The 24,283-nt window shown below is 42.3% G+C and overlaps 1 protein-coding gene across 3 annotated transcripts in view; it reads right to left on the minus strand.

The window, feature by feature from the left end:
* Positions 1 to 24,283, minus strand: part of SNTB1 (syntrophin beta 1) — a 228,302-nt gene that overhangs the window by 18,389 nt on the left and 185,630 nt on the right. For all 3 annotated transcript variants that reach the window (XM_005613396.4, XM_023648905.2, XM_070221779.1), the window contains one exon: positions 17,105 to 17,244. In XM_005613396.4, the coding sequence (XP_005613453.4) occupies positions 17,105 to 17,244 (140 nt within the window). The remainder of the gene's footprint in view (positions 1 to 17,104; positions 17,245 to 24,283) is intronic.

Consider the following 24,283-nt stretch of genomic DNA (forward strand, 5'->3'; position numbering starts at 1 on the left):
TCAGAGGGCTCACAGGCCCCCTAGACTCAACATAAGCTAAAGCAGAAGGTCCTTAAGATCTTAAGAACCCAAAACCTGGGTTCTCAGCTAAGTAACACCAGGATCCACAAGGGTCATGTCCACTGCAAAGAATAGGAAGTTTGCACTGAGAGTCAAAACACTATTCAAAAGAAATAGTCATTTAAATGTGGGACTGAGGGTCCAAATGAGGAAAGGTTTCCTAACAATGCCAGAGACAACATGAGTTGCTATCTTTAGATGTCTGTGGTGCAAGAAGATAAGGAAGATGTAGCTTTGCATCTTCAGGCTAACAGTGATATTGATGGATGGCTGAGAGAAAATATAACTTGCAGGTTCTTGCTTTATTGCTTTATGAAAAGAATGGTTTTGCAATTTGAGCCTGAGGAAGGTGCAGTGGAAGCCCAGAAGGGAGTGGCCTTTGGAAGTGGGCACCCTGCTGCCTCAAATGAACTCAGGTCCTTGCCGGGAAGATTACATACAAAGGTCCTGGAAAGACTTAAACACTACGAAAGTGAAATGCTGAGGGAATCTTTGGGAAATCAGGGAGAACAAGCAGGATGTTGAAAGACTGGAAAAGTGGAAATTATATCCTGATTTTCAAAACATGGAATAAAGTAGATTCTGTGAACCTGTTTCCAGGCAAGATTCTAGAATGGATTTTTCAAGTACTCATTTTTTTTCTTTGGAAAAAAGGAAACAGTAGTTCATGAGGGTCTATGTGGCTTTCTTACATCCAACTGTTTCAGTCAGAAACAAGATTGCAGGGCCAGCCCCATGGCTGAGTGGTTAAGTTCACACGCTCCACTTCAGCAGCCCAGGGTTTTCACCTGTTTGGATCCTGAGCGTGGACATGGCACCGCTCATCAAGCCATGCTGAGGTGGTGTCCTGCATGCCACAACTAGAAGGACCCACAACTAAAATATACAGCTATGTACTGGGGGGCTTTGGGGAGAAAAAAAAAATAGATTGGCAACAGATGTTATTCCAGGTGCCAAGCTTAAAAAAAAAAGAAACAAGATTGCTAGAAAAGTAATAGATAAAGTGAATATTCAGAAAGAGCATATTGACCAAGTTTCCTTCAATATTCATTTGGACTTAAAAGGAATAAGTATTGGGGACAAAGCTTATCAGTAAGATAAGTGTTTTGCTAAGTGACCATGGCTATGATGGGTCAATTTAAGCAGGGATGAAGGCAGAGCTATGGCCTCAGGCCTGTCCTGTGAAACATTTTTATCAATGACTTATGTGAAGTTGCAAAGAACATGGACATCAAATCAGTGGATGGTCCAAAACTGGGAAGAAGAAGAAACATAGAATCAGATGTAAGATTATTAAGCACTGCAGTTAGGGCCGCAAACTAACAACAACAACAAACCAGAATGGGGGAGACAGGGTATAGAAGCATCACTGGAAATTTAATTGATGGGTGACCCAAGCCAGAGCTACCAACAGCACGAACGTGAACTTAAACTGCATTAATGGAATGGAAGCAAGTCATGGTCCTGTGTTCCCCTGCACTGATCAGATCACACCTGAAATACAGCATTCAGTCCCAGGCATGAAGCTTTAAGAGAGGACTTCTTAATCTTTTCATGCCATGAATCCCTTCGGCAGTCTAAGGAAGCCTCCGGACCCTTACTCTGAATAATGTGTGTAAATTCACAAAGTAAATAAATTACAAAGGAAAGCAGTGATACTGAAATACAGTTCCATACAAATTTGATGTTAGAAGACAATAAACAAAACAGCAAAGCACCTAAAACTATTTCATGAAGAGTACGTTTGGGGATACTTTGTCTGGAAAAGAGAAGACTTTGTGTGAAGAATGGGAAGGAGGAAGGAGGAAAGCATAAATGCCTGCAATATCTGTGGAAGTGTTCAAGCATAGACTGGCCAGTGACTTTCCAGAGATGGCAGGGAGAGTTCTCCCCTTGAGAGTCTATGGTTTGATCAAAGCCATCCCTGCACCTTGGCTTATCCAGGGAGAACCATACTTGGAGCAGATTATTTGCTTCTTGGGATCTAAGGTGAGGTAGGAGCCCTTCCAGCAAAGCCGAGACTGCCTAAGCTGGCAGCCAGCAGGTGTTCTTGGGAGCCCACTCTGTAAGTTTTGTAGCTCATGTGTCAAAGTTGACAGCTCCTGGGCAAGAAGATGTTGGGGGAAACAAACTTGCCATTGACCACGTTGCGATCTCTGGGAGCTTGAGACCAAGATCTCCTTGAGGTAGGCAGCCCTTCTCTGGACTCACACACATCATCACTTTATCCCACTGTTTTAAGATTACCACCTCATCTGACCTTTATGTCCTTCAGGGGAGGAGTCTTGTCCCATGTCTCATTGATTCCATGGTGTCTAGCACTCTCCCTGACATGTGACAGGTGTTTGATATATGTTGGCTGAATAAGTACACGAATGCAAGTTTTGCAAACCATTCTTAAAATGTGAGTTCAATTTTGCAAAGGAAAGTACACACACACACACACACATACACATAATTGACATTTTCTGAAATGCTTTGAAATTTGGGGCCAGCGAAAAGGCCTCCAAATGGGCTTCTGATTTACACACATTTGGGAACACATTACCGTAGTCAGATTCTGGACACTAAGTTCCAAGTAAATGTCAGTTGGACATTAAGATTTTAAAAGTCATCATTTGGAGATTTGAAAAGGTAGGGCTAAGCATAGAATATGTCTGCCTGAGATTTTCCCATTCTGCCAGGAACAGCTTTTTACATTCCGCTGAAGATTCTTCCCAAAGATCTTTCCTGACCTGCAGTCTTGGAGGGGGGCGGGGGGACTCTGAAATAGCTATTATTTATCTTTCAATTATTTTACATTTTTAAGCTATTTGTGTACCCTTAAAAATATGACCATCTGTCTCTTCTCTGTGGCAGGGACTAAACTATAGCAATCAAGAAAATGCTGTCTCCCAAGAGAAGACAAGTTTCTTAACCAGCCAGAAAAATATACTGGCACCCTGGGACAGGCTTCCAGTCTGCAATTCACAGCCAATTTCTAAGTTTTATCTGAAACTGTTTGAGAAGCCCAAGGACATGCTTTGTTCCCTGGGTTACAAAATTCAGATAGACATTCCCATGGTTGGAAGCAAGGCCACAAACCCCAGCAAAATTTTACATTTCCTATCAGCCAGGGGTGTGACGAAGTGAAGAAATGAATAGAACCATATAATATTAGACAGTGGGGCAAGAGAGGGAAGCCATAGATAGGAGGGAATGGAGCAGAGAGCCAGACACCCCAACTTGGCTACTTGTCAACTGTGTGACCTTGGCAAGTTTCTTAAACTCTCCGTGTCTCAGATTGCTCAAATGCAAACTGGAAATAACAATATGCCTACCTCACGGTGTTGCTGTGAGGATGAAATGAGTTATATGAATACTGCATGAAACAGCGCCAAGCACAGAATATATAATAATAGCTATTATTGTCATTAGTTTGATCAGGGTAGGACTTTTTATTTGATTATTCCCTGCTGTACGCCTAGCACCTAGAACAATTCCAGGCATATAGCAGGCACTCAGTAAATGCTTGTTAAATGAACGACTAAATGAATAGCTAGACTAGAAGGAGGACTGTTTTCCAGGAAGTTTGTGATTCATGACTGCTATAAGGTGCTATGATTTCTCTTCCACCCTCAGTCCCTCAACCACACAAAACAGTAGCTAACACGAAATTCAAAGAACTTAGGTTTACATCCACTAAATGCTAATTTCCAGATTAATTCAGCCCTGAGAAATAGTGATCTTGAAGGGTAACTGGGGTGAGAGGTTCTATGAAATTAGCCTAACATCCATTTCCTGTTTCTTCTTTCAAATCCATCTTTAGCAACTAGTGTTTTTAGTAGTGACTTGGTTGGTTTAGAGAGTCAGAGCTACCTTTTTCGTCTGAGAGTAGAAGGTTACCATTTTATCAAAAAAGTGAAAGTCATCAAGATTTCACATTATGGATCCAGTGTACATTTAAGGAATTGTATATAAATGGGTCCCTAACCCAGATAAAAAGAAAGGATGAAATGTGTTAAAATTACTTCAAATGCCCAAAGTGGTGGATTCCATGAGGCTCAGTGTAACGGTGTGATAAGCCCAATTTCAGGTCAAATTCTTTGTCCAAGACTTGGGGGAATTGGCAGTAGAAATACTCATTCCTGCAGGAGGCCAGGCCAAATGTTTCTCTACCCATAACTGAGGTGCTAGGCTGAGTATTGTTCCTAGATCCTCAGATATGCCCCTTTGCTTGATTGGTTAGGAGAAAAACAAAAACAAAAAACCTGTCTCACAAGGGATGCTTATACACTAATTTAATTCTGGATAGATGTTAGAAAATGTTATATAAAATGTTCCATACAAAAACATTATATTAATGTCCTTAATTAAAACAAAAAACAGTTGCAGCACACAGATTCAGCCAAATTAGTAAAATTACACATTAGGTGACTGGGTTGCTAAGAAATATTACATCCTTATTTTACTTAATTGCTGTAATTAGCATCTCCCAGCATATGCCACAATGCAAGCCACAAAAAAGAAGGAAAAAGCAACTGGTCAGATCTCTTAAATGGTTCTGGTGCTCTTGAATACTACCATCCATTGGCCACCCCTAATGAAGACCAGTCAACACACTCTGATAGGAGGGGCTGCCTAGGAACCAGCATGCTCTCTCTCAGCCAAGAAAGCTGAACAATTGCCTCATTTCTATCTTCTAAACTTCTTTTCATCTGGATGTGGTGGTGAAAGAGTTAGGCAAGGTCCCACCTCTTGGAAAGCTGACATTATTGAGGGATACTGACTATAAGCAAAGAACAATTTAATATAAGAGAATGAGCAGCAAAACAGATAGGAGCCAATTCTTGACAATTCTGTGGTATTATCTGGGTGGATTTCCAGAGACTAGCGATTGTCCTCCATACCTTCTCCATGCCCTCATGACCTTTCACAGCAGCCGGCAGCAGTAATATGGAGGGAAGAAAGTAGATGCCTACTATGTGAAAGGTTACACTGATACACTATCTAATTTAGTCTCCACAAAGACTCTTTGAAAGTGGTGTTACGAGCTCCACTTTACAAACAAGGAATTCATGGTGCTGTGTGGTAAAGTAGCTGCCCGGGATCACACAGTGAGCATCCAGAATTTGAATCCAGGTCCATATGGATACAGAGTCTATACTCTTTCCATCCTACCAGGAGAAGGGGCAAACTCCAGCTCATCAACTACAGGTAGGAAGGAAATTAAAGTGAGAAAGTATAATGAATGATTCAGGTCACCCATGGGTGTGACGCATCTGTGCACTTTCCTTCTTCAGAGATGAAAAAGACTCACAACCTACATCCGTAGTCTCACCTCATGATAGCTCCATGTATGGGGAAATTTTTCCTGGTGAATTAACTGTCTTTTTCTTGTTTAGCAATCTTAGAACTCTAATTTTTATTTTATGGTTTTTTTTGAAGAAGATTAGCCCTGAGCTAACTGCTGCCAATACTCATCTTTGTGCTGAGGAAGACTGGCCCTGAGCTAATATCCATGCCCATCTTCCTCTACTTTATATGTGGGACGCCTACCACAGCATGGCTTGCCAAGTGGTACCATGTCCACACCCGGGATCTGGACCAGTGAGCCCTGGGTCGCCGAAGCGGAATGTGCGCACTTAACCACTGCGCCACTGGGCCACCCCCAGAACTCTAGTTTTTAAATATATTCTTTGAGTTTTCTGCTTGTCTCTTACATATTCCCTCATCCCATCTATGTTTTAATTAGTTCAATGTGTATCACAACGTGTATAAAATATGTATTATAAAAACTTCTCCATGTAAGGTATTGACAATTAAAATTAGTCAAGAACTTCTCCATGTACTGTAATGACAATTAAAATTACTCCTATTTTCCTGGGGAAATGAAACCATGAGTCAATAACCTGAACAATTAGCTCTGATAACCCTTGGCTTTTATCTCTCACATTGTGCACTTTTTTTCCCCCTACCATTAGCCCCTAGTACGGTGTTGGCCCCTAACAGAAGCCTATTAAAAGTTTCTTAAATTAAACTGAACACTCCTCCCCTAAGGAGGAAGCCATCAGTAGGCCACCTACCTGAGGGGTTGTTACATGTAGCATTCAGAACCAGCTTCGTGGTGTGAGTTGAGGGGTTCCAGTCTCCCCATTTCCATCTCACGCTTCCCTCTCCCCACAAACCAACCAACGACTCTTCATTAGCACACTCCTTATATCTCAATGACTTTGATTTAAGACACTACAAGTCCCTGATAAATGCAGTATTACAGGTAGGATCAAATATGTCTGATAACTTATCAGTTATTCATACATTAATTTCAATTATTTTCTCCAACCTTAACAATTGCCAACATTTATCAACTACTTACTGTGTCTCAGTCATAGGCTAAACATTCACACATACTGTTGCAATTGGTCCTATCAACACTGTATGAAGCAGAAGATACAATTGGTCCCTTCACAGAGGTGAGGAGACCTGGATTCAGAGAGATTGATATTTTGCCCAAGATCACATTGCAAGTAGAGGTCTCAGGATTTAAATTCTAGTTTGTGTGATTCTAAAGTCCATGGATTTCCTTACTCTGCTAATCTCCCACCCACCAATTTGAAGGAGCTCCCGGATTGATAAGAGGGAGGGTAGAGGCAGGCCACTAGTGTGAGCACTATGTATATGGGAACAAATGAGATGGAGGAGTGTGTAGGCAAACCCCACACTTTTCAGTTTGACAGTGTGTAGATCCTTGGGTGTGTAGATCCTTTTACACTACCCTAGGGAACGCCCTTGGAAGATGCCCACATTCCCTAAGAGTGAGGAGGCCTCCCAGGCTCAGTGTGAAAACCACAGGCTGATTGTAATGTAATGTTTGACACATGCAATTGGCCAAACTTTCCCCGTGGAAAGCATTCCTAAAATTCCTGAGGCTGGCCTGAGGCAGCCACTACTTTTAACACTTAGAAACAGGTTAGTCCTTTAAGCACCAAAGTTGACCCAACATGTTTAGTGGAAACATTCAGTATCTTTGCCTCCCAAGTGGTATCAAAGGAGAGAAGTGCATGTTCGTCAGTTCCTCTTTTTCAGCTACTCCTAACCCTTCTCAGGCCCACAGGTCAGAGAACTGGGCTCAGAGCAGCGTCACTCTTTTTACAAGCTCTGTGCTTCCGAACTTTCGCCAACCACTGGGGCTGGGTGTGCAGAATTTCTGGGTTAAACCTCCTCTAGAATTCCAGAAATATTGCGACCTTAATCTTGGCTCTATGTAGGCCTATCTCATTCGCCAATTATGACGACACTGACAAAAAACCAACACACTTACTCCATATGGGCAAGAGTACCTTTTTTCTTTTTTAATGTTCAGCCACATCAAATAAGCTTTGGCTAAGCAAAAAATGTTTTCCCAAGGACTCATAAAAAGCTGAGGAATGAGAATAGCTGAAGTTACAACATGTTTGCAGACTTCCTGAGCGCACCACTATAAATTGCACCATCGACGCACAGAGGCGCCGTTGAAGTTCGTCAGTGGGAGAGGTGACTGCTCATAAACTTCTCTGCATGGCAGTTGACACCAAGAACATGTTGTGAGCATTTCTGGTGCCACTGCTATGAAACACAATCATATTTACAACTTCCAGAAAAATATAAATTAGATGTGCCTGGGCCTAAAAAAAAAAACCTAAATAAATAAACAAATCAATTATGAAGTCTCTGAGGGAGCAACTTGATTTTAGAAGAACCCAGTTTCCTACTGGCTATGGTCTCAGCCAGTTCTTCTTGTGCAAGGGGGAAAAAAAAAAGACTGTGTGACATTCTGAACAATGCTTCCCAGCACTGGTAAGGCGAAAGGAAGGAGACTGACAACTGCCCAGTCCTGCTATGTGACATTATGCTAAATAACGCTGTATTTATATCATTGCTATGGATTCAACGCTGCCCCGCTCCCACTCGGTCAATTCCTATGTGGAAATCTTAACCCACAATTTGACTATATTTAGAGACAGGGCCAATAAGAAAGTCATTAAGGTTAAATGAGGTCATGAGGGTGTGACCCTGCTCTGATGGGATTAGTCTCTATAAAAAGAGACATGGAGCTCTCCTTCTCACTCTCTCCTTGCATGCGCACAAAGAAGGCATGTGAGCACAAAGCAAGATGGTGGCCACCTACATACCAAGAAGAGAGCCCTTACCAGAAACTGGCCGTGCTGGCACCCTGGTCTTGGACTTCCAGCCTCCAGAACTGTGAGAGAATAATTCTCTATTGCTTAAGCCACCTAGTTTACGGTATTTTGTTATGGCAGCCCAAGCTGCCTAACATTGTCCTCATATTTGAATTTTCATGATCTGTCGGTAGTAGATGGCATGATCCTAGTTTTCAGATGACGAAACTGAAGATCAGACAGCAGTGATCTGTTCAAAGTCACACAGCCTGTAAACTGGGGCTTGACTGGGCAAACTGGAGTGTGAACCCCAGTCTGTGAAATCCAACACTGTGATCTTTCCTCTCTACCAGTAAATAAAGTTGTATTTTTTTTTAAGGAGATGCTTTTTGAGACTTTCTGTCTGCTTATTTTTCTATTTTTCTTTTTTACTAACAAGTTGGATTTTAAAAGATTTCTTAGAAGGTGCTATGACGATTACCTATGGAGTTTGGTTGGTCACAGTTCCAGTGTGAGAGAGTTGTTTTAAAAATATGGCCAATGCAGTTACAAATTCAAAAATAAAGAAAGGGTTAAAAACTAAGAGGAATAATAACTAAATGTATTTAGCACTTACCATGCCTCTAGCACTATCCTATGCACTGTACATTGTCTAATGTAATCCTTATGACAAACCTCTCTGGGAAGTACAGGTATTATCCACTGTTACAGATGAGAGACATGAAGCAAAAAGAGATTACAAAGTTTGCCTAAGATTCCAAAGCTGGTGAGTAGCTGGGATTTGGAGCCATGTTATAAGTTTCCAGAACCTGTGCACTGGAGCATCCATGCTACGGAACGCTATGCAGTCATTAAAATGACTTCACATTGACATGACACATGAAGTGAAGAAGCAAGGTAGCCATACAGCACATTTTAGTAGCCGTTGATGACTCTGTGAGCATCTGGATCCAGGACAGCCTTTGAACTAATTCATTGGTGTTCACCATAGCTTGAGGCAAAAGTGTTCCGTAGAACCACAGAGAAGAAAGAACCAAGTCCTTGCTGTGGAGTTTCTCTCCTATCACGAACCATGGGAGTGTGGGAGGCAGCAGATGATAGTCTTCCAAACTGGTGGTTCTCGAACTGTAGCCTGCATCAGAAACCCCTGGAGAGATCGTTCACTCATAGAAGGGCTGGCCCCACCTCCAGAGCTCCTGATTCAATTGGCCTGGAGGGGGGCAGAGAATTTGCATGTCTAACAAGTTCCCAGGTGGTGCTCATGCTGCTGGTCTGGGGACCCCACTTTCAGAACCCTTGGTCTAAGCTGTGGGGCGAAACTCTTAAGTCTCTGATAGCAGCCACAGCTCTGTCCTCACTCTGCTGTGTGATCTGGGTGGCCACTTATTGCATGATTAAGTCTTCAGAAGAGCTAAGGAAAGATTTATGTGATACACTGAGCAAATTCAGAGAGCCACTAAAACTCCAGGGAATAAGAACACACCCAGGGAGGCTGCAGAGAACAGTGGGTAAGAAGGTGGACGCAGAATCAGAATCTCAGGTCTCTCTCTTACTAGGTGTCCGACTGTGGATAAGTTACTTAACCTCTTAGTTCCTCAGTTTACTTATCTGTGAAATAGGAATAAAACATAAACTTCACAGGGTTGTAAGGGTTGGATGTGGTAACCCTGAGGACTACATTTGCCTGATGCTTGTTAAAAGCAAATACTCCTGACTCCCAACCCTGGCCTACTGAGCCTGAATCTCCAGAACAGAGTTCTCAGGGCCAGAATCTTTAATAAGTGACCAGGTGATCCTTAAATTGGGCAAGCTGTGCAAACTCGGATAGAACTCATTTAAAACACTTGGCCTTGATCTATGCTCCCTCCACAAAGGTCAGCCACTGCTTTATTACCACCTGGGTCTCTTTGCAAATAGAACTACTATGGCCTTCTTGATAATCTCACCCAGGATGATTACTTAGTAGACACTTTGTAATAAAATTTTAGAAGACATGGCTGTATATCCATACATAAAAATTAAGCTGTAAATTTAAGATCTGTGTGCACTATTGTTTATAAATTATACCTCATATATTATATTGTTTATAAATTATAAAAGGTTTAAAAAAGATATTTAAAAAAGATATGACCACTTTTCTTTAGAAAAATGCACTCAAAGACAAATAATACTACAAGACAGGCTATGGGCCCAAATGCTCATGTACAAAGGACACAGTGCCACAAGCAACTGTATAGAACATGTGAGAAGTAAAGGAAAGAGTTACTCAAACTTAAATATGTGGCTAGGGAAGCAGCCAACGGAAGTAGTGGGCTAACCTCTATAATGGAAGGATCCAGAGTCTTCCTTTGATTTCTACCACTTCTGGTAGAAACAGCCTCAGCCCAGCCTCCCCCTTCAGAGAGCTGGCTTGACCCGCGAGGATAGAATTACTTCAGTCTTCAGCTGGGATGAATTGCCTTCACAGCAACTCATTCACAAGCCCAGCCTGCAGCCACAGAGGGCTACATCTCCCCAGCATCATCACACAGAGAAGGGAGGGGTCATTTTTTGTTGTTGTTTGTTTGCATCCCAAAAGTCTTTTTCTAGGCACATCCACAGAGTCACAGAGTCATGGAGAGAAGCTGACCATGACCACTGCATGCAAACCACACTGGCTGATGCATAAGCCAAAGGGTCAGTTACAAGTCGACTTCACCAAAGTATGGCTCCCCCTGGGCTTTGGACACTCGGGCATCCCACCAAGCGCGTTTAGCAGATGAGCCCTCTGAAAGAGGGAGGTAGAGCGATCAGCCTGGGGTTAAGCACCGTCTCAGTGGGAGAAAATCCAAGATGGAGACTCCAGCTCTTACATTTCCAGGCTGCTGCTCCGGAGCAGGTGGCAAGTTACCTACTAGCTCAAGGGCATGAAGTGAGAACAAGAAGCCAGTGGCATCTTAACATCTCGGACATACTCTGCCTCACAGGCTGCTGGCTGGAGATAAGGGTCATGATTATGGGCCTAATTTTATTCTTGCTCACAGAACTAACATACACATACAATAACACATTTTTATTTTGCAGTTCAGTGGTCAGGCTGGGTCGTTTGGGAAAGGGGCAGTGATTTGGGAGGTCAATTATCACCGCTGCATCTCCTTTATGTTTAGATTGTAGACACTGATTTTTCCACGCTCTATCTTCTGTTCTAAAAGAGCACAGTTTGCAGTGAAGCGGTTTCCATTTTCTATGTCCATATCAGATGCAGGCTTATGGTTTTAGGTTATTGGTGAGCTTTGCTCACAATCCAGACCTGGCATCCCTGGGGCTTGTGAGCCTGTAACAGATCCTTTCGGTGCCCCCCCCCAAACCTATTCAGATGCCATTTCCTGAGTCTGCGCACTCATGCCCCTTACTGGGGACTTTGCTTTTAAGGGTTCACATCCATGGCTTTCTCTGGTGAATGCCCTGAGCTGGTGGTGCCCTGCTTATGCCGACACCCTGAAGGGCCTGCAGGATGACACCTGGCCAGGCAGTGTGAGCTTTTTTAAATTTTTTATTGCAGTAACATTGGATTATAACGTTATATAGCTTTCAGATGTACATCATAATATATTTCAAATTCTGTGTAGATTACATCATGTTCACCACCCAAAAACTAATTATAGTCCATCACAACACATGTGAGCCTAATTCCCCATTTTGCCCTCCCCCCCATCCCCTATGGTACCCACAAACCCAATCTCTGTGGCTATGTTTTTCTCTTCTCCTTATGAGTGAGATCATATAGTATTTGACTTTCTCCCTCTGACTTATTTCACTTAGCATAACACTCTCAAGGTTATCCCAAAATGTTATCCCAAATGGCCAGATTTCATCATTTCTTATGGCTGAGTCGTATTCCATTGTGTATGTATACCACATCTTCTTTACCCATTTGTCCCTTAATGGGCACCTAGGTTGCTTCCAAGTCTTGGCTATTGTGAATGATGCTGCAATGAACATAGGGGTGCATGTATCTTTGTGCATTTGTATTTTCAAGCTCTTTGGATAAATACCCAGCAGTGGGATAGCTGGATCACATGGTAGATCTAGTCTTAATTTTCTGAGGATACTCCATACTGCTTTCCATAGTGGCTGCACCAGTTTGCACTCCCACCAGCAGTGTATGAGGGTTCCCTTCTCTCCACATCCTCTCCAACACTTGTTGTTTCCTGTCTTGTTAATTATAGCCATTCTGATGGGAGTGAGGTGGTATCTCATTGTATTTTTGATTTGAATTTCCCTGATAGCTAATGATGTTGAGCATCTTTTCATATGCCTGTTGGCCATCCGTATATCTTCTTTGGAGAAATCTCTGTTCAGATATTTTGCCCATTTTTTAATTGGGTTGTTGAGGTGTATGAATTCTTTGTATATTTTGGATATTAACCCCTTATCTAATACATGGTTTGCAAATATATTCTCCCAATTGTTACATTGTCTTTTCATTTTGTTGATGGTTTCCTTGCTGTGCAGAAGCTTTTTAGTTTGATGTAGTCCTATTTGTTCATGTTTTCTTTTGTTTCCCTTGCCAGGTCAGACTTGGTACTTCAAAATATACTGCTAAGACCAATGTCAAAGAACGTATTGCCTATGTTTTCTTCTAGAAGTTTCATGGTTTCGGGTCTTACATTCAAGTCTTTAATCCATTTTGAGTTGTTTTTGTGCATGGTGTAAGATAATGGTCTACTTTCATTCTTTTACATGTGGCTGTCCAGTTTTCCCAATACCATTTATTAAAGAGACTCTCCTTTCTCCATTGCATGCTCTTGGCTCCCTTGTTGAATATCAGCTGTCCATAAATGTGTGGATTTATTTCTTGGCTCTCGATTCTGTTCCATTGATCTGTGTGTCTGTTTTTGTGCCAGTACCATGCTGTTTTGATTACTATAGCTTTGTAGTATATTTTGAAATCAGGGAGTGTGATACCTCCAGCTTTGTTCTTTTTTCTCAGGGAATCCTTTGGCTATTTGGGGTCTTTTCTTGTTCCATATAAATTTTAGGATTCTTTGTTCTATTTCTGTGAAAAATGTTGTTGGAACTTTGATAGGGATTGCATTGAATCTGTAAATTGCTTTAGGAAGTATGGACATTTTAACTAGGTTAATTATTCCAATCCAAGAGCATCAAATATCTTTCCATTTCTTTGTGTCTTCCTCAATTTCTTTCAACAATGTTTTATAGTTTTTGGTGTACAGATCTTTCACCTCTTTGGTTAAGTTTATTCCTAGGTATTTTATTCTTTTTTTGCAATTGTAAATGTGATTGTATTCTTAATTTCTCTTTCTGTTACTTCATTGTTAGTGTATAGAAATGCAACTGATTTTTGCATGTTGATTTTGTATCCTGTGACTTGACTGTATTCATTTATTATTTCTAAAAGTTTTTTTAGTAGATTCTTTAGGGTTTTCTAGATATAAAATCATGTCATCTGCACAGAGTGACAGTTTCACTTCTTCTTTTCCAATTTGGATCCCTTTTATTTCTTTTTCTTGCCTGATTGCTCTGGCTAGGACTTCCAATACTATGTTAAATAAGAGTGGTGAAAGTGGGTATCCTTGCCTGGTCCCTGTTGTTAGAGGGATAGCTTTCAGTTTTTCTCTGTTGAGAATGATATTTGCTGTATTCTGTGGTTTTGGGATGGAATGTTCTGTATATATCTACTAGGTCCATCTGGTCAAATATGTCATTTAAGGCCAGTGTTTCCTTATTGATCTTCTGTTTGGATGATCTATCCATTGGTGTAAGTGGAGTGTTAAAGCCCCCTACTATTATTGTGTTACTGTCTATTTCTCCTTTTATGTCTGTTAATAATTGCTTTATATATTTAGGTTCTCCTATATTGGGTGCATAGATATTTACAAGTGTTTTATCTTCTTGCTGAATTGTTCTCTTTATCATTATGTAGTGCCCTTCTTTGTCTCTTCTTACAGTTTTTGTTTTAAAGTCTATTTTGTCTGATGTAAGTATTGCTATCCTTGCTCTCTTTTCTTTGTCATTTGCATGGAATATCTCTTTCCATCCTTTCACTTTCAGTTTGTGAGTGTCTTTAGGTCTGAAGTGTGTCTCTTGGATGCAGCATATATATAGGTCTTGTTTTTTTATCCAATTGGCCACCCTATGCCTTTTGATTAGAGCATTTAGTCCATTGACATTTAATGTAGCTATTGATAAAAATGTGTTTATTGCCATTTTGTTACTGTTTTTCTCTGGGTGTTTTAGTAGTTCTTCCCTGCTGCTCCTGAAGGGGGCTTTTTTTCTCTCCGGAAGGAATTTCTGCCTCTTCTGCCTTAGTCAGGACTGTCCATTGCTGTGGGGGTTCTTTTTATCTAGTTTTCAGTTTTCTATCCAGGGTAATTTTTCCAAAAATAGTTGTAACCTGGTTGTGTTTGTGGGAGGAGATGAGTTCAGAGTCTGCCTACGCCACCGTCTTAACGAGATCTCCCCAGCATGAGCTTTTGACGGACTGCTGTGGGAGTGTGCACATCCAGTCACTTGCCCAAATCGGGACAAATTCTAAGGTAGTCATTTATGCTCTAGGGCGGTGCTGTCCAACAGAACTTTCTCTGAGGATGCAAGTGTTCTAGATCTGTGCGGTCCAAAATGGTAGCCACTGGCTACAACTGCTGAGTACCTGAAATGTGGCTAGTGCAAGTGAGGAAATGAATTTTTAAAATCCTGAATGAATGAATGCACATACGCATGCATGAAAAAGCAGGCTCCATGAGTCAGAATGCTCAGAAACTGTGAGGGGAAAGCACTGTTCTAGGGTTTTATTTTTACGTTGCCTGAGAGTTACCTAGAAACTCTACCTTATTTAAACTTTTGTTCCTGGAAATCATTCCAAGAGGCATAAATCCAATTTCTCTTCTTAGTAACTGAAATGTGATGTGGTCTAATCTTTCTTTGGTTTCAGTTGTAGGAATGTCTCAGAATCTGAACATCAGTGCCCATGGATGAGGACTCTGCAGGAAGTGATGGAGATGGGGCTGAATTTGAATGGATCCGAAGGCATAGCCTGAATCTTCAGAGGAACATTTTAGGATGTTTGGGTTCTGATTATTGAAGTTTTATTGTAAACATCAATAGTACTTTAATAGCTATCCTGCCAAAGGTTTGAGACGTAGAGACTCCAAATTAAATTTTATTTTATTTATTTTTTAAAGTAACCTAGGCCTGGTTTCTAGCCTCTTAAGCCTGAAGGCTTCTTCTATTCACTTCAGGGGCCAATAATTGCCATCTTCAGGTCACCATTGCTGTTCTCCATAATCCACCATAAGTGGAGGAGGGATTTTCTTTTTTGAGGAAGATTAGCCCTGAGCTAACATCTGCCACCAATCCTCCTCTTTTTTTGCTGAGGAAGATTGGCCCAAAGCTAACATCTGTGCCCATCTTCCTTTACTTTGTATGCGGGATGCCTGCCACAGCATGGCTTAATAAGCGGTGTGTATATCTGCACCCAGGATCCAAACTGGCAAACCCTGGGCCACTGAAGCAGAGAGTGTGAACTTAACCACTGTGCCACCTGGCCGGCCTTGATAAGTGGAGGAGGGATTTTAGTGAGTTTCCATTCTACTCACTGTTACCATTTTAATTTTGTATTGCCTCTTGCACTGCTACTAGGTCTTATTCTCTCTCTTTTTTTTTGGTGAGGAAGATTGGCCCTGAGCTAACATCTGTTGCCACTCTTTCTCTTTTTGCTTGAGTAAGATTTTTGCTGAGCTAACATCTGTACCAATCTTCCTGAATTTTGAATGTAAAATGCTGCCACAGCATGGCTTAATGAGTGGTGTTTAGGTCTGTGCCCAGGATTCAAACCGGCAAACCCTGGGCCACTGAAGTGGGGTGTGCAAACTTAACCACTACGCTACCGGGTGGCCCCTAGGTCTCATTCCTTTCCCTGCACCTGAGCCTTGACTATAAGCTGGTTGGCACCTCAGTCCCTCCAGAATGGAGAACCCATCTTGCTTCTGTCTATCTTTTACTCAGAACAGAAGCCCCAAACCTCGGTCCACTATGCTCTGTCTGTTGAACCAAACTCCTTCCAGAGTTTGTCCCACATTGTTCACTAACTCATTCAACGGACCTTTAAGGACCCAATATTGCCAGGCACTATGCCAGGGAGGCCACAAATATGACACTAGCATGCCTAGCTTCTGGGTAAAGAAACAGAGACACAGAAATAATGAAAACTGTGCCCACTATCATAAAGCACACACAGAAAGAACTGGCAACAGAAGCCAGGTCTGGGAGTTGTCAGCTCCTTGAAGGCAAATTTCAGGTTTGATTCCCTTTTGTGCTCAGGATACAGCTTTACAAAGAAGGGGGTAAGCATATGACACAGTAAGATAATATTTCACATGAACAATAAAGGTGCACCAAAGGTCCTAAGAAACAGACAGACCCTGGTAGCCCCACGTCCACAGGAAGCATCACACAACCGAGGAAGACCTGGTTATGGGGTCTTTTGTGCTGAGCGAGTTTTAAAAAGCACAGTGAGACATTCCCACATGACATTCTTTGTGCCACCAAGTGAAGACCCTTGCTTGAGGATTCTACCTGAACTTCAAGATTGTAAACACATGTGTATAGTTCATCTCAAAGGAAGGGGATGGAGACCGGGGAAGAAGACCAGGCTGGGACTGTCTCATGGATGTCACTTTCCTTCATGAGAAATAAGCAGTTTATTCTTTGTCTCTGTGTTGCCCCATGTTTGGCCATAAATGATAATTAATCTCTCTGGCTAAAAACGTGTGGCTATACTCTTGAGGAGCTCTCAACCACTGTTGTAACAGAAAGTAGTAACAGAATGTGTTAAAATAATTGTAATTGATTACAATAATTTCAAACTGCAAACACATCCTACCCAAATACAAGGCCATGGCTACCTGGTGGCAAGAAGTGGGTAGGAGTGAACTGGGCTGAACCAGGCTTCCTTCCTCCGCGGCATGCTGTCATAGATTAAAAGGTCCTTCTCAGTCAGGACAACCAGAGCTGGCTTCCACTGTTTCTCGCTCTCCCCGGGCACCTGAAACAGAAAGCAGAGGACTGTCAAACAACAGCCTGAGAAGACCGTGACTGGAAAGGAGAAGCTGCTTCCCCTGCAATCGGCAGACCCAACAACAGGAGGGTCTCTTGGTTCAGGTTGCAAAGTCAAAATGGAAACAAACCAATCATAGTCACATGATTCCTGATCCTTGAAAATACGTTTTCTCAAGGGCTCTGGTATGTACAGTGAGCATAGCCAAGAAGCAGCCCAGCTGCCAAACATCTGTCACTGTTTCTCATCTGCCAGTCAGCACTGAGATCTTTATTTCACAGTGGGATGCAGACGCTTGGGGGAATAAGCACTCCCGGCTGGTTCCCTCGTGGAGCGTCTTTGTTTCTATTATGAAATGGTAAGGTTTTAAAGCTTTTGAATAAATACCCAAAGGCTCTGAGAACGTATTATGGAGGCAAATGTCTGTCCGGACAGATACGAGACACATCACAGCCTCTTCCGCCAGTCTTTCTCTCTTCGATTATTTCTGTGATTCAGGTACCATCCTGGAATTCTCTTGTTTTATTGAATGTCTAGTTCCAACATTCATGGCAGATAATTCTTTAACTCAAGGGCTGAGATGACCTGGCAGGGATACAAGAGGATTTAAACATGAGTTGGATGATTGGACCAGGTGACCTTTAAGGTCTCTTGCAATCCTGAGCATCTATGTAGCTCAGATCTTTTTTTTTTTTTTTTAAAGATTTTATTTTTTCCTTTTTCTCCCCAAAGCCCTCCGGTACATAGTTGTGTATTCTTCGTTGTGGGTCCTTCTAGTTGTGGCATGTGGGACGCTGCCTCAGCGTGGTTTGATGAGCAGTGCCATGTCCGCGCCCAGGATTCGAACTAACGAAACACTGGGCCGCCTGCAGCGGAGCGCGCGAACTTAACCACTCGGCCACGGGGCCAGCCCCTGTAGCTCAGATCTTATCTCATGAGCCACCCCCCTCTACCCAGGACTGATCCTCCCAAATGCTCTAAATGGTCTTCCATCTATGAAGATGCCCTCTTTCCAATCCAGACTCTGGGCCCTAGGATGAGTCTTTATGCTCAGTTTGGAGCATAAAACTCAATGCTCTAGCCTTGTTCTTCAAAGCACGGATCGTGTTCCAGTAGCGTCACACTACCTGGGAGCTTGCTAGAGATGCAAAGTCTCAGGACCATCCTGGACCTATTGAATCAGAATCTGCATTTTAACGAGATCTTCAGGTGATACATATGCTCATTAAAGATTAAGAAGCACTGTTCTAGACGAAGTTAAGATTGCCTTTGACATTGGTAATTAATTCAATGAAGATTCAACCCTCTCATAATGAGCGACTCTCCAAAATCTATTCAGAATTAAAGTAAACTAGACAGTAGCTAAATAAACGATACAGCTAATTTCTTTTCTTTCTATTCTTATCATTACCTTTTCTGAAGTGCCACAGTGAAATCTGTATTGAAGTTAGAAGCAAGTATGTGTGGCGTTAGGAATAAGTGATCAGAGTAGAGAAGATGTACAGGATGGTATAAGGGTGGTGTTTTGTAGGTTACATAGTTTTAGAGACTGCCTGAGTCGGAGTCTCTCCTCCATTATTTATTACCTGTGTGAATTTGGGCAACTTATTATTCTCTGTGCTTCCACGTCCTCCCTGATAAGGACAACATCGTATCCAACAGCAGTTAAGAGTGCTGACTCTGGAGACAGAATGCCTGAGCTCAATCCCAGTTCCACAATTTACTAGCTGTGGGATCCTGGGCAAGTCAGTTAACCTCTTTATATCTCAGTTTTTGTATCTGTAAAATAGGGAAATAACAATACCTATATCAGATAATTTTTGTAAAGATTAATTGAGTTAAAATTCTTAGCATGGGGCACCATAAGCATCATTTAGAGCTTGTTAAGTAGCACGTACCTCATAATGCTACAGTGGAGATTAAACGAGACAGGGCATATAATATGCTTAACATGGTACCCGGCAGATGGTAAGGCCCTCAGTGAAACTTAAGGTGGGAAAATTGCGGCAGACTCACCAATTTTTAAACTTGTCAAAAAAGGTATTCTTTGGAAATGGCAACAATACGACTAGGGGATGATTTTCCCTGGGAAAAATTATAATGCAAGCCAAGAATATATTTGATGCTGACAATTTCAATACATTCTCCTTCCATCCTCTCCAAAGTTTTAACAGGAAGAATTCATTGTATAATGATCAGCTCTATTTTTTAATGCCCCACTTCCAATAATTACAAATAAAAACTCCCTTTCTAGAAGGAAGAAAGTCCCTGTGAAGCCATTTATACTAGAATGTGAATGACTTCCTGCAAATGATTGCATATTTCTTCCTCTATGCATTTTATGTACATAAAAAAATCTAGCTTTAGCCTATCACTTTTTCCAACAGAATAAGAGTATCTTCAAGAGATCAAAATGGATTGTTAGAGAAGGCAATGTACCAGACCCTAGAAGGTGAATAAGCTATGGTCTCAAGGCATAAAGTGTTGGGGGGGGGGGGTTGGAATAAATTGTTTTCGGTCTGTACATTAAACCTAGTAAATTACTTTTCCAGCTCATTAACTAGGCCTGGAGAAGCTACAAAATGATCCTCCCAAAGTGCCTATCTTACTTACCTAGTCGGATCTGCTCCATTAACTTTGACTGGAACCAGTCATTTAAATGTGAACACAACTAAGCATCATTCTTCAAAAACAATATTAAGTGTGCAAAAGAAACCTCAACAGTAAATACCAACAGTAAAATGAAACCTTTCTCTGGTGGAATCATACTCCACCCCCAACATGTCAAGTGGTACAGATAAGTATGAAGAATTCCAAAGCCCCGACACATTTTGTGGTTTATTAAAGACTCCTGTGTGGATATGCTAACTCTGCTGTGAGAATACTCAGAGTGGGCACTTCCACCATTCCTGTGTGCAGAGCTTGCTTTTAACACTATATGAATGCTTGAAGGTAGAAGTCTGCTTAGGAAGACAACCAACTTTCCAAGGAGAAAAATTTCATGTTGAAAAACAGTGGGTTTTTTTTTTTGCTGAGTAAGATTTGCCCGTAGCATCCATTGCCAATCTTCCTCTTTTTTGTATGTGAGCCGCCACCAGAGCATGGCCACTGACAGACGAGTGGTGTAGGTCTGCACTCAGGAACTGAACCCAGGCTGCCGAAGTGGAACACACCGAACTTAACCACTAGGCCACTGGGGCTGGCGCAAGAGCAGATTTTTCAAACCATACTTTGTGTTCTGTAGCTTCACGTCACAAAGGCTTTCAAGAACACCTTTCTTCAGGCTCACGTACTGGTGCTGCTGTTCGAGTGACAGCTTCCATTACAAATCCAAATCTCCCAGCCCCCAAAGATTCTCCAATGTTAATGCAACAGCTCTGAGGTCGTATCCACATTTTATTAGAACGTGACGCCTGAAACAGATGACTCAGGATTCGGTCTCGATCCCGGCTTCCTGCCATGGGGCACTGGAGCAGGCAGTTTCTCAAGAACTGATCCTGTTTCTAACGAGGAAGGCGAAGGGAGGAAAACGGGAAAACAGACCTTCAATTCTAAAATTATTCTAAAGCACAACTGTGGCGAGCTGAAGCCTGTCCCCATAGTCGCTTCCGCAGAGCATGAGAGAAAAGGCTTACAAAATGGCAAGAAGAATTTCAGAGAGAGTGGAAAGAAGTCACTGGTAACAATTGAGGGAGGTAGCTATAAAATGTATGAAATCAATACGCTGTACACTTTCAACTTATGCGGCGCCATACGTCAATTATATCTCAATTTAGAAAAAAGGATTGAGGTAAATGGAGTCATTGAATCCTTGATTTGAGACAGGTTTTGTAAGTCATATAGTTTCGTGGCTTTCACACTTTTAAAATTCATAGGACCCTCTGATCAGATTAAATCACAAATCATAGCACACAATGTAAAACAATTGAAAGAGGGTTTGCATGAGGTTACAGGCTGGTTGGGATCCCAGACTTTCTGTCTTTTCCTACCACCACCCACACCTGAGTGGGGTTCCTAGAAACCATTGCATTACAGTTTGAAAACTGCTGACCTCAGTGCCTCTAAGAGACCCAGAATCTGCAGATTCCTTTCAAAGAGACAGTTTTACCAAAACTTTTCGGTGCCTTTTTTTTAAAGTATTTTCCAAAGAAGATAATGATACTGTTGCCTCTTAGGCAGAGTTGCAAGGATTAAAGGAATTAATACACATAGAGAGCTTAGGAATGTGTCTTGCATACGGGAAGCAAGCAAACCTTAAAAATACTAGCTATTCTTACTACTGTATTAAGGTAAGAGTAAGTGAATATCAAATTAAAGATCTGAGTGAACTTGGGCATGAATCACATGCCTTTATGGGTCTAATGTCCTCATCTGTCAAAGGATGGGGTGAAACTAAATTATTGCTAACAGCCTTTCCAACTTCAAAATCGGATCATCTTTTCATTTTAAAACTCACTGCTACTAGGCTGGAGCTGCTTCAGTGACTAGGACTCTTGCTTTAAATCTCCCTGTTTGTTCAGTGGACTCTGTTCATAGAGCATAAAACAACCTGTGGGTCTCTTTTTCTCCCCTCATGCCAACTCACTCTTCGCAACATACTTATTTTTCTCCTTGTACTTGAGCACAAAAGCCAGCCCTGGTGGTCTAGTGGTTAAGATTTGGGGCTCCTCACCAACTCGCCTGGGTTTGTTTCTCTCTCAGGGAGCGACACCATCCATCTATCAGCTGTCATACTGTGTGGTGGCTGCGTGTTGCTGCAAGCTATGCCACTGGTATGTCAAATACCAGCAGGGTCACCCATGGTGGACAGGTTTCAGTGGAGCTTCCAAACCAAGACAGACCAGGAAGAAGGACCTGGCCACCCACTTCTGAAAAAATTGACCATGAAAACCCTATGAATAGCAGTGGGACACGGTCTGACATCCTGCCAGAAGGGGAGAGCTTGGCGCAAAAAGACCTAGGCAGGGTTCCACTCTGCTGTCCACAGGGCTGCTAGGCATCAGAATTGACTAGACGGCACTGATAGAAAAAAACCTGAGCAGAGGGCAGCTGGAAGAGCTCATAGTCTTCAGAGCCAAACAGCAATGTCTTCAAAATCTGGCTGCTTCTTCAAAATCTTGCCACTTGAGGGATGTGAACAGATTACTTAACTGCTACTAGCACTTGTTCACTGATGTGTGACATGCTGATAATGGCCTCCCATGCATATTTTATGAGAATTAAACGAGACACTGTATAAAAAGCACTTCCCATATGGCAGATGCTGGAAATGTTAAACTACCCCCATCCCCCGCCTCAAGTACACTCTGCCAGCTATGCAGCTGAAGAAGGACGGTCTAGCTGTAAGGGGAGCGACTGAGTGCAGAGGGAAAAGTTCCCAAGGATGAAGGTCAATCACAACTTTTGTTTTGGAGATTGTGGTTATCTCAGTAACTTTTTAATTTAAGTCTTTTCACTTCAGGTTGCTAGGTATTTAGAAAAAAGAACAAGATACCAGGGTAATACTAATTGGCAGTTATCAAATTCCACATGCTTTACAAACATATAATTAATCCCTCCACCAGCTCTCGGAGAGGCAGATAAAGATCACCCCCACTTTACTGAGAGAAGAAGAAGCAGGAGTTTAAATGAGGTCACAGGGAACACCGGGATGTGCTAAGCGAGTCCCGCTCAACCCGCAACTCTCTTCTAGCTGGCCCCGAAACACTCAAGAGGCAGCGATGGGGAGCCAGACAGGACATCTACACCTGGATGCAAAGGAGAATAGAAAGAAAGAGAAGGCCAAGGAGAGAGGGAAAGAAGGCTGGAAAATGCAGGTGCAGAACAGGGTTGTGTGGGAGCCTCAGCTCCACAGGACTAATTTCTCTCCTCTCACACAATTCCCACATTGTTTGGCATCTGGATCACAGGTTGAATTGAAGAGTGGCGTAAAGCGGGGAGCAGATTGAGTGATCCATGCTGTTGGACGGATGTCAAGAGGATGTAAAATGTTCGAGAAAGAGTGAAAAACATGGAATGAAAAATACGGTCTGACTGTGGGACACTTCAAGAGGGTACCATTTTTATATGCCGACTCTCCCAGTAACCAGCAGCAGCAGTCCCCAATTTCAAGGCCACTCCCTCCTGCCAAATTCTGAACCTGGCTCTCGACCTCTGTAAGCCATATGTAATAAAGCCCCAGTTCCGGGTTTATAATGGGAACGCTCATCAGAGTCAGCACACGAGTTAGGAGGGTGAGACTTTGGGGCTTGGGTTGTAGATAAAGCCCCTCAGGTGTCGGCAGGACCAGGCTCCCAGTAAAGGCTCTAGGGGAGCATCCTTCCTTGCCTCTTTCTAGCTTCTGGTAGCTACCAGCCTTCCTTGGTTCCACGGCTTAAACCTGCATCACTCCAGTCTCTGCTTCAGTTGTCACACGGACTTCTTTCTGTGTGTCTTCATACGGCCTTGTAAGCGCACCCGTCATTGGATTTAGAGCCCCTTCTATTCTAATATGAACTCAACTAATTACATCTGCAAAAACCCTATTGCCAAATCAGGTCATATTCTGAGGTCCCAAATTTTGAATTTTGGGGGATAGGATGGAGACAAGAAATTAATTGTAAGAAAATGGCCAGAAACCACTACATTTTCAGTCCATTTTCCAGTTTTCTTTTTTCCTTTTGAACCCTTGCAGACATGGAGGAGATTTTTTGAAAGATATCTTATTTACTGAGTATGCAGAAGGCCAAGTGCTAATATACTCTAACAGAGGGCTTTGATGGCTCTATTAAAAGTAAGTCCTTGGTCCCTGAATTGCATAATGAAGCCAACCTCAGGGCCGATCACACATACCCAAGGAGATAAGTGTACAGCCAGGGTTTTAAATCTCCTCTCCTCATATGGCCTCGTGGAAAGAGGAGGCAGAAGGCACGTGAAGGCCTAGTCCACGCTGCCACACAGAGCATTCTGACCTCATGAAACTGGCCTTTCGATTGTTTTGCCTCATTTGCTTACTGCTAATGAGACACTTCTTCAAAATGACAACATT

Source organism: Equus caballus, chromosome 9, assembly GCF_041296265.1.
Source record: "Equus caballus isolate H_3958 breed thoroughbred chromosome 9, TB-T2T, whole genome shotgun sequence".
Lineage (NCBI taxonomy): Eukaryota > Metazoa > Chordata > Mammalia > Perissodactyla > Equidae > Equus > Equus caballus.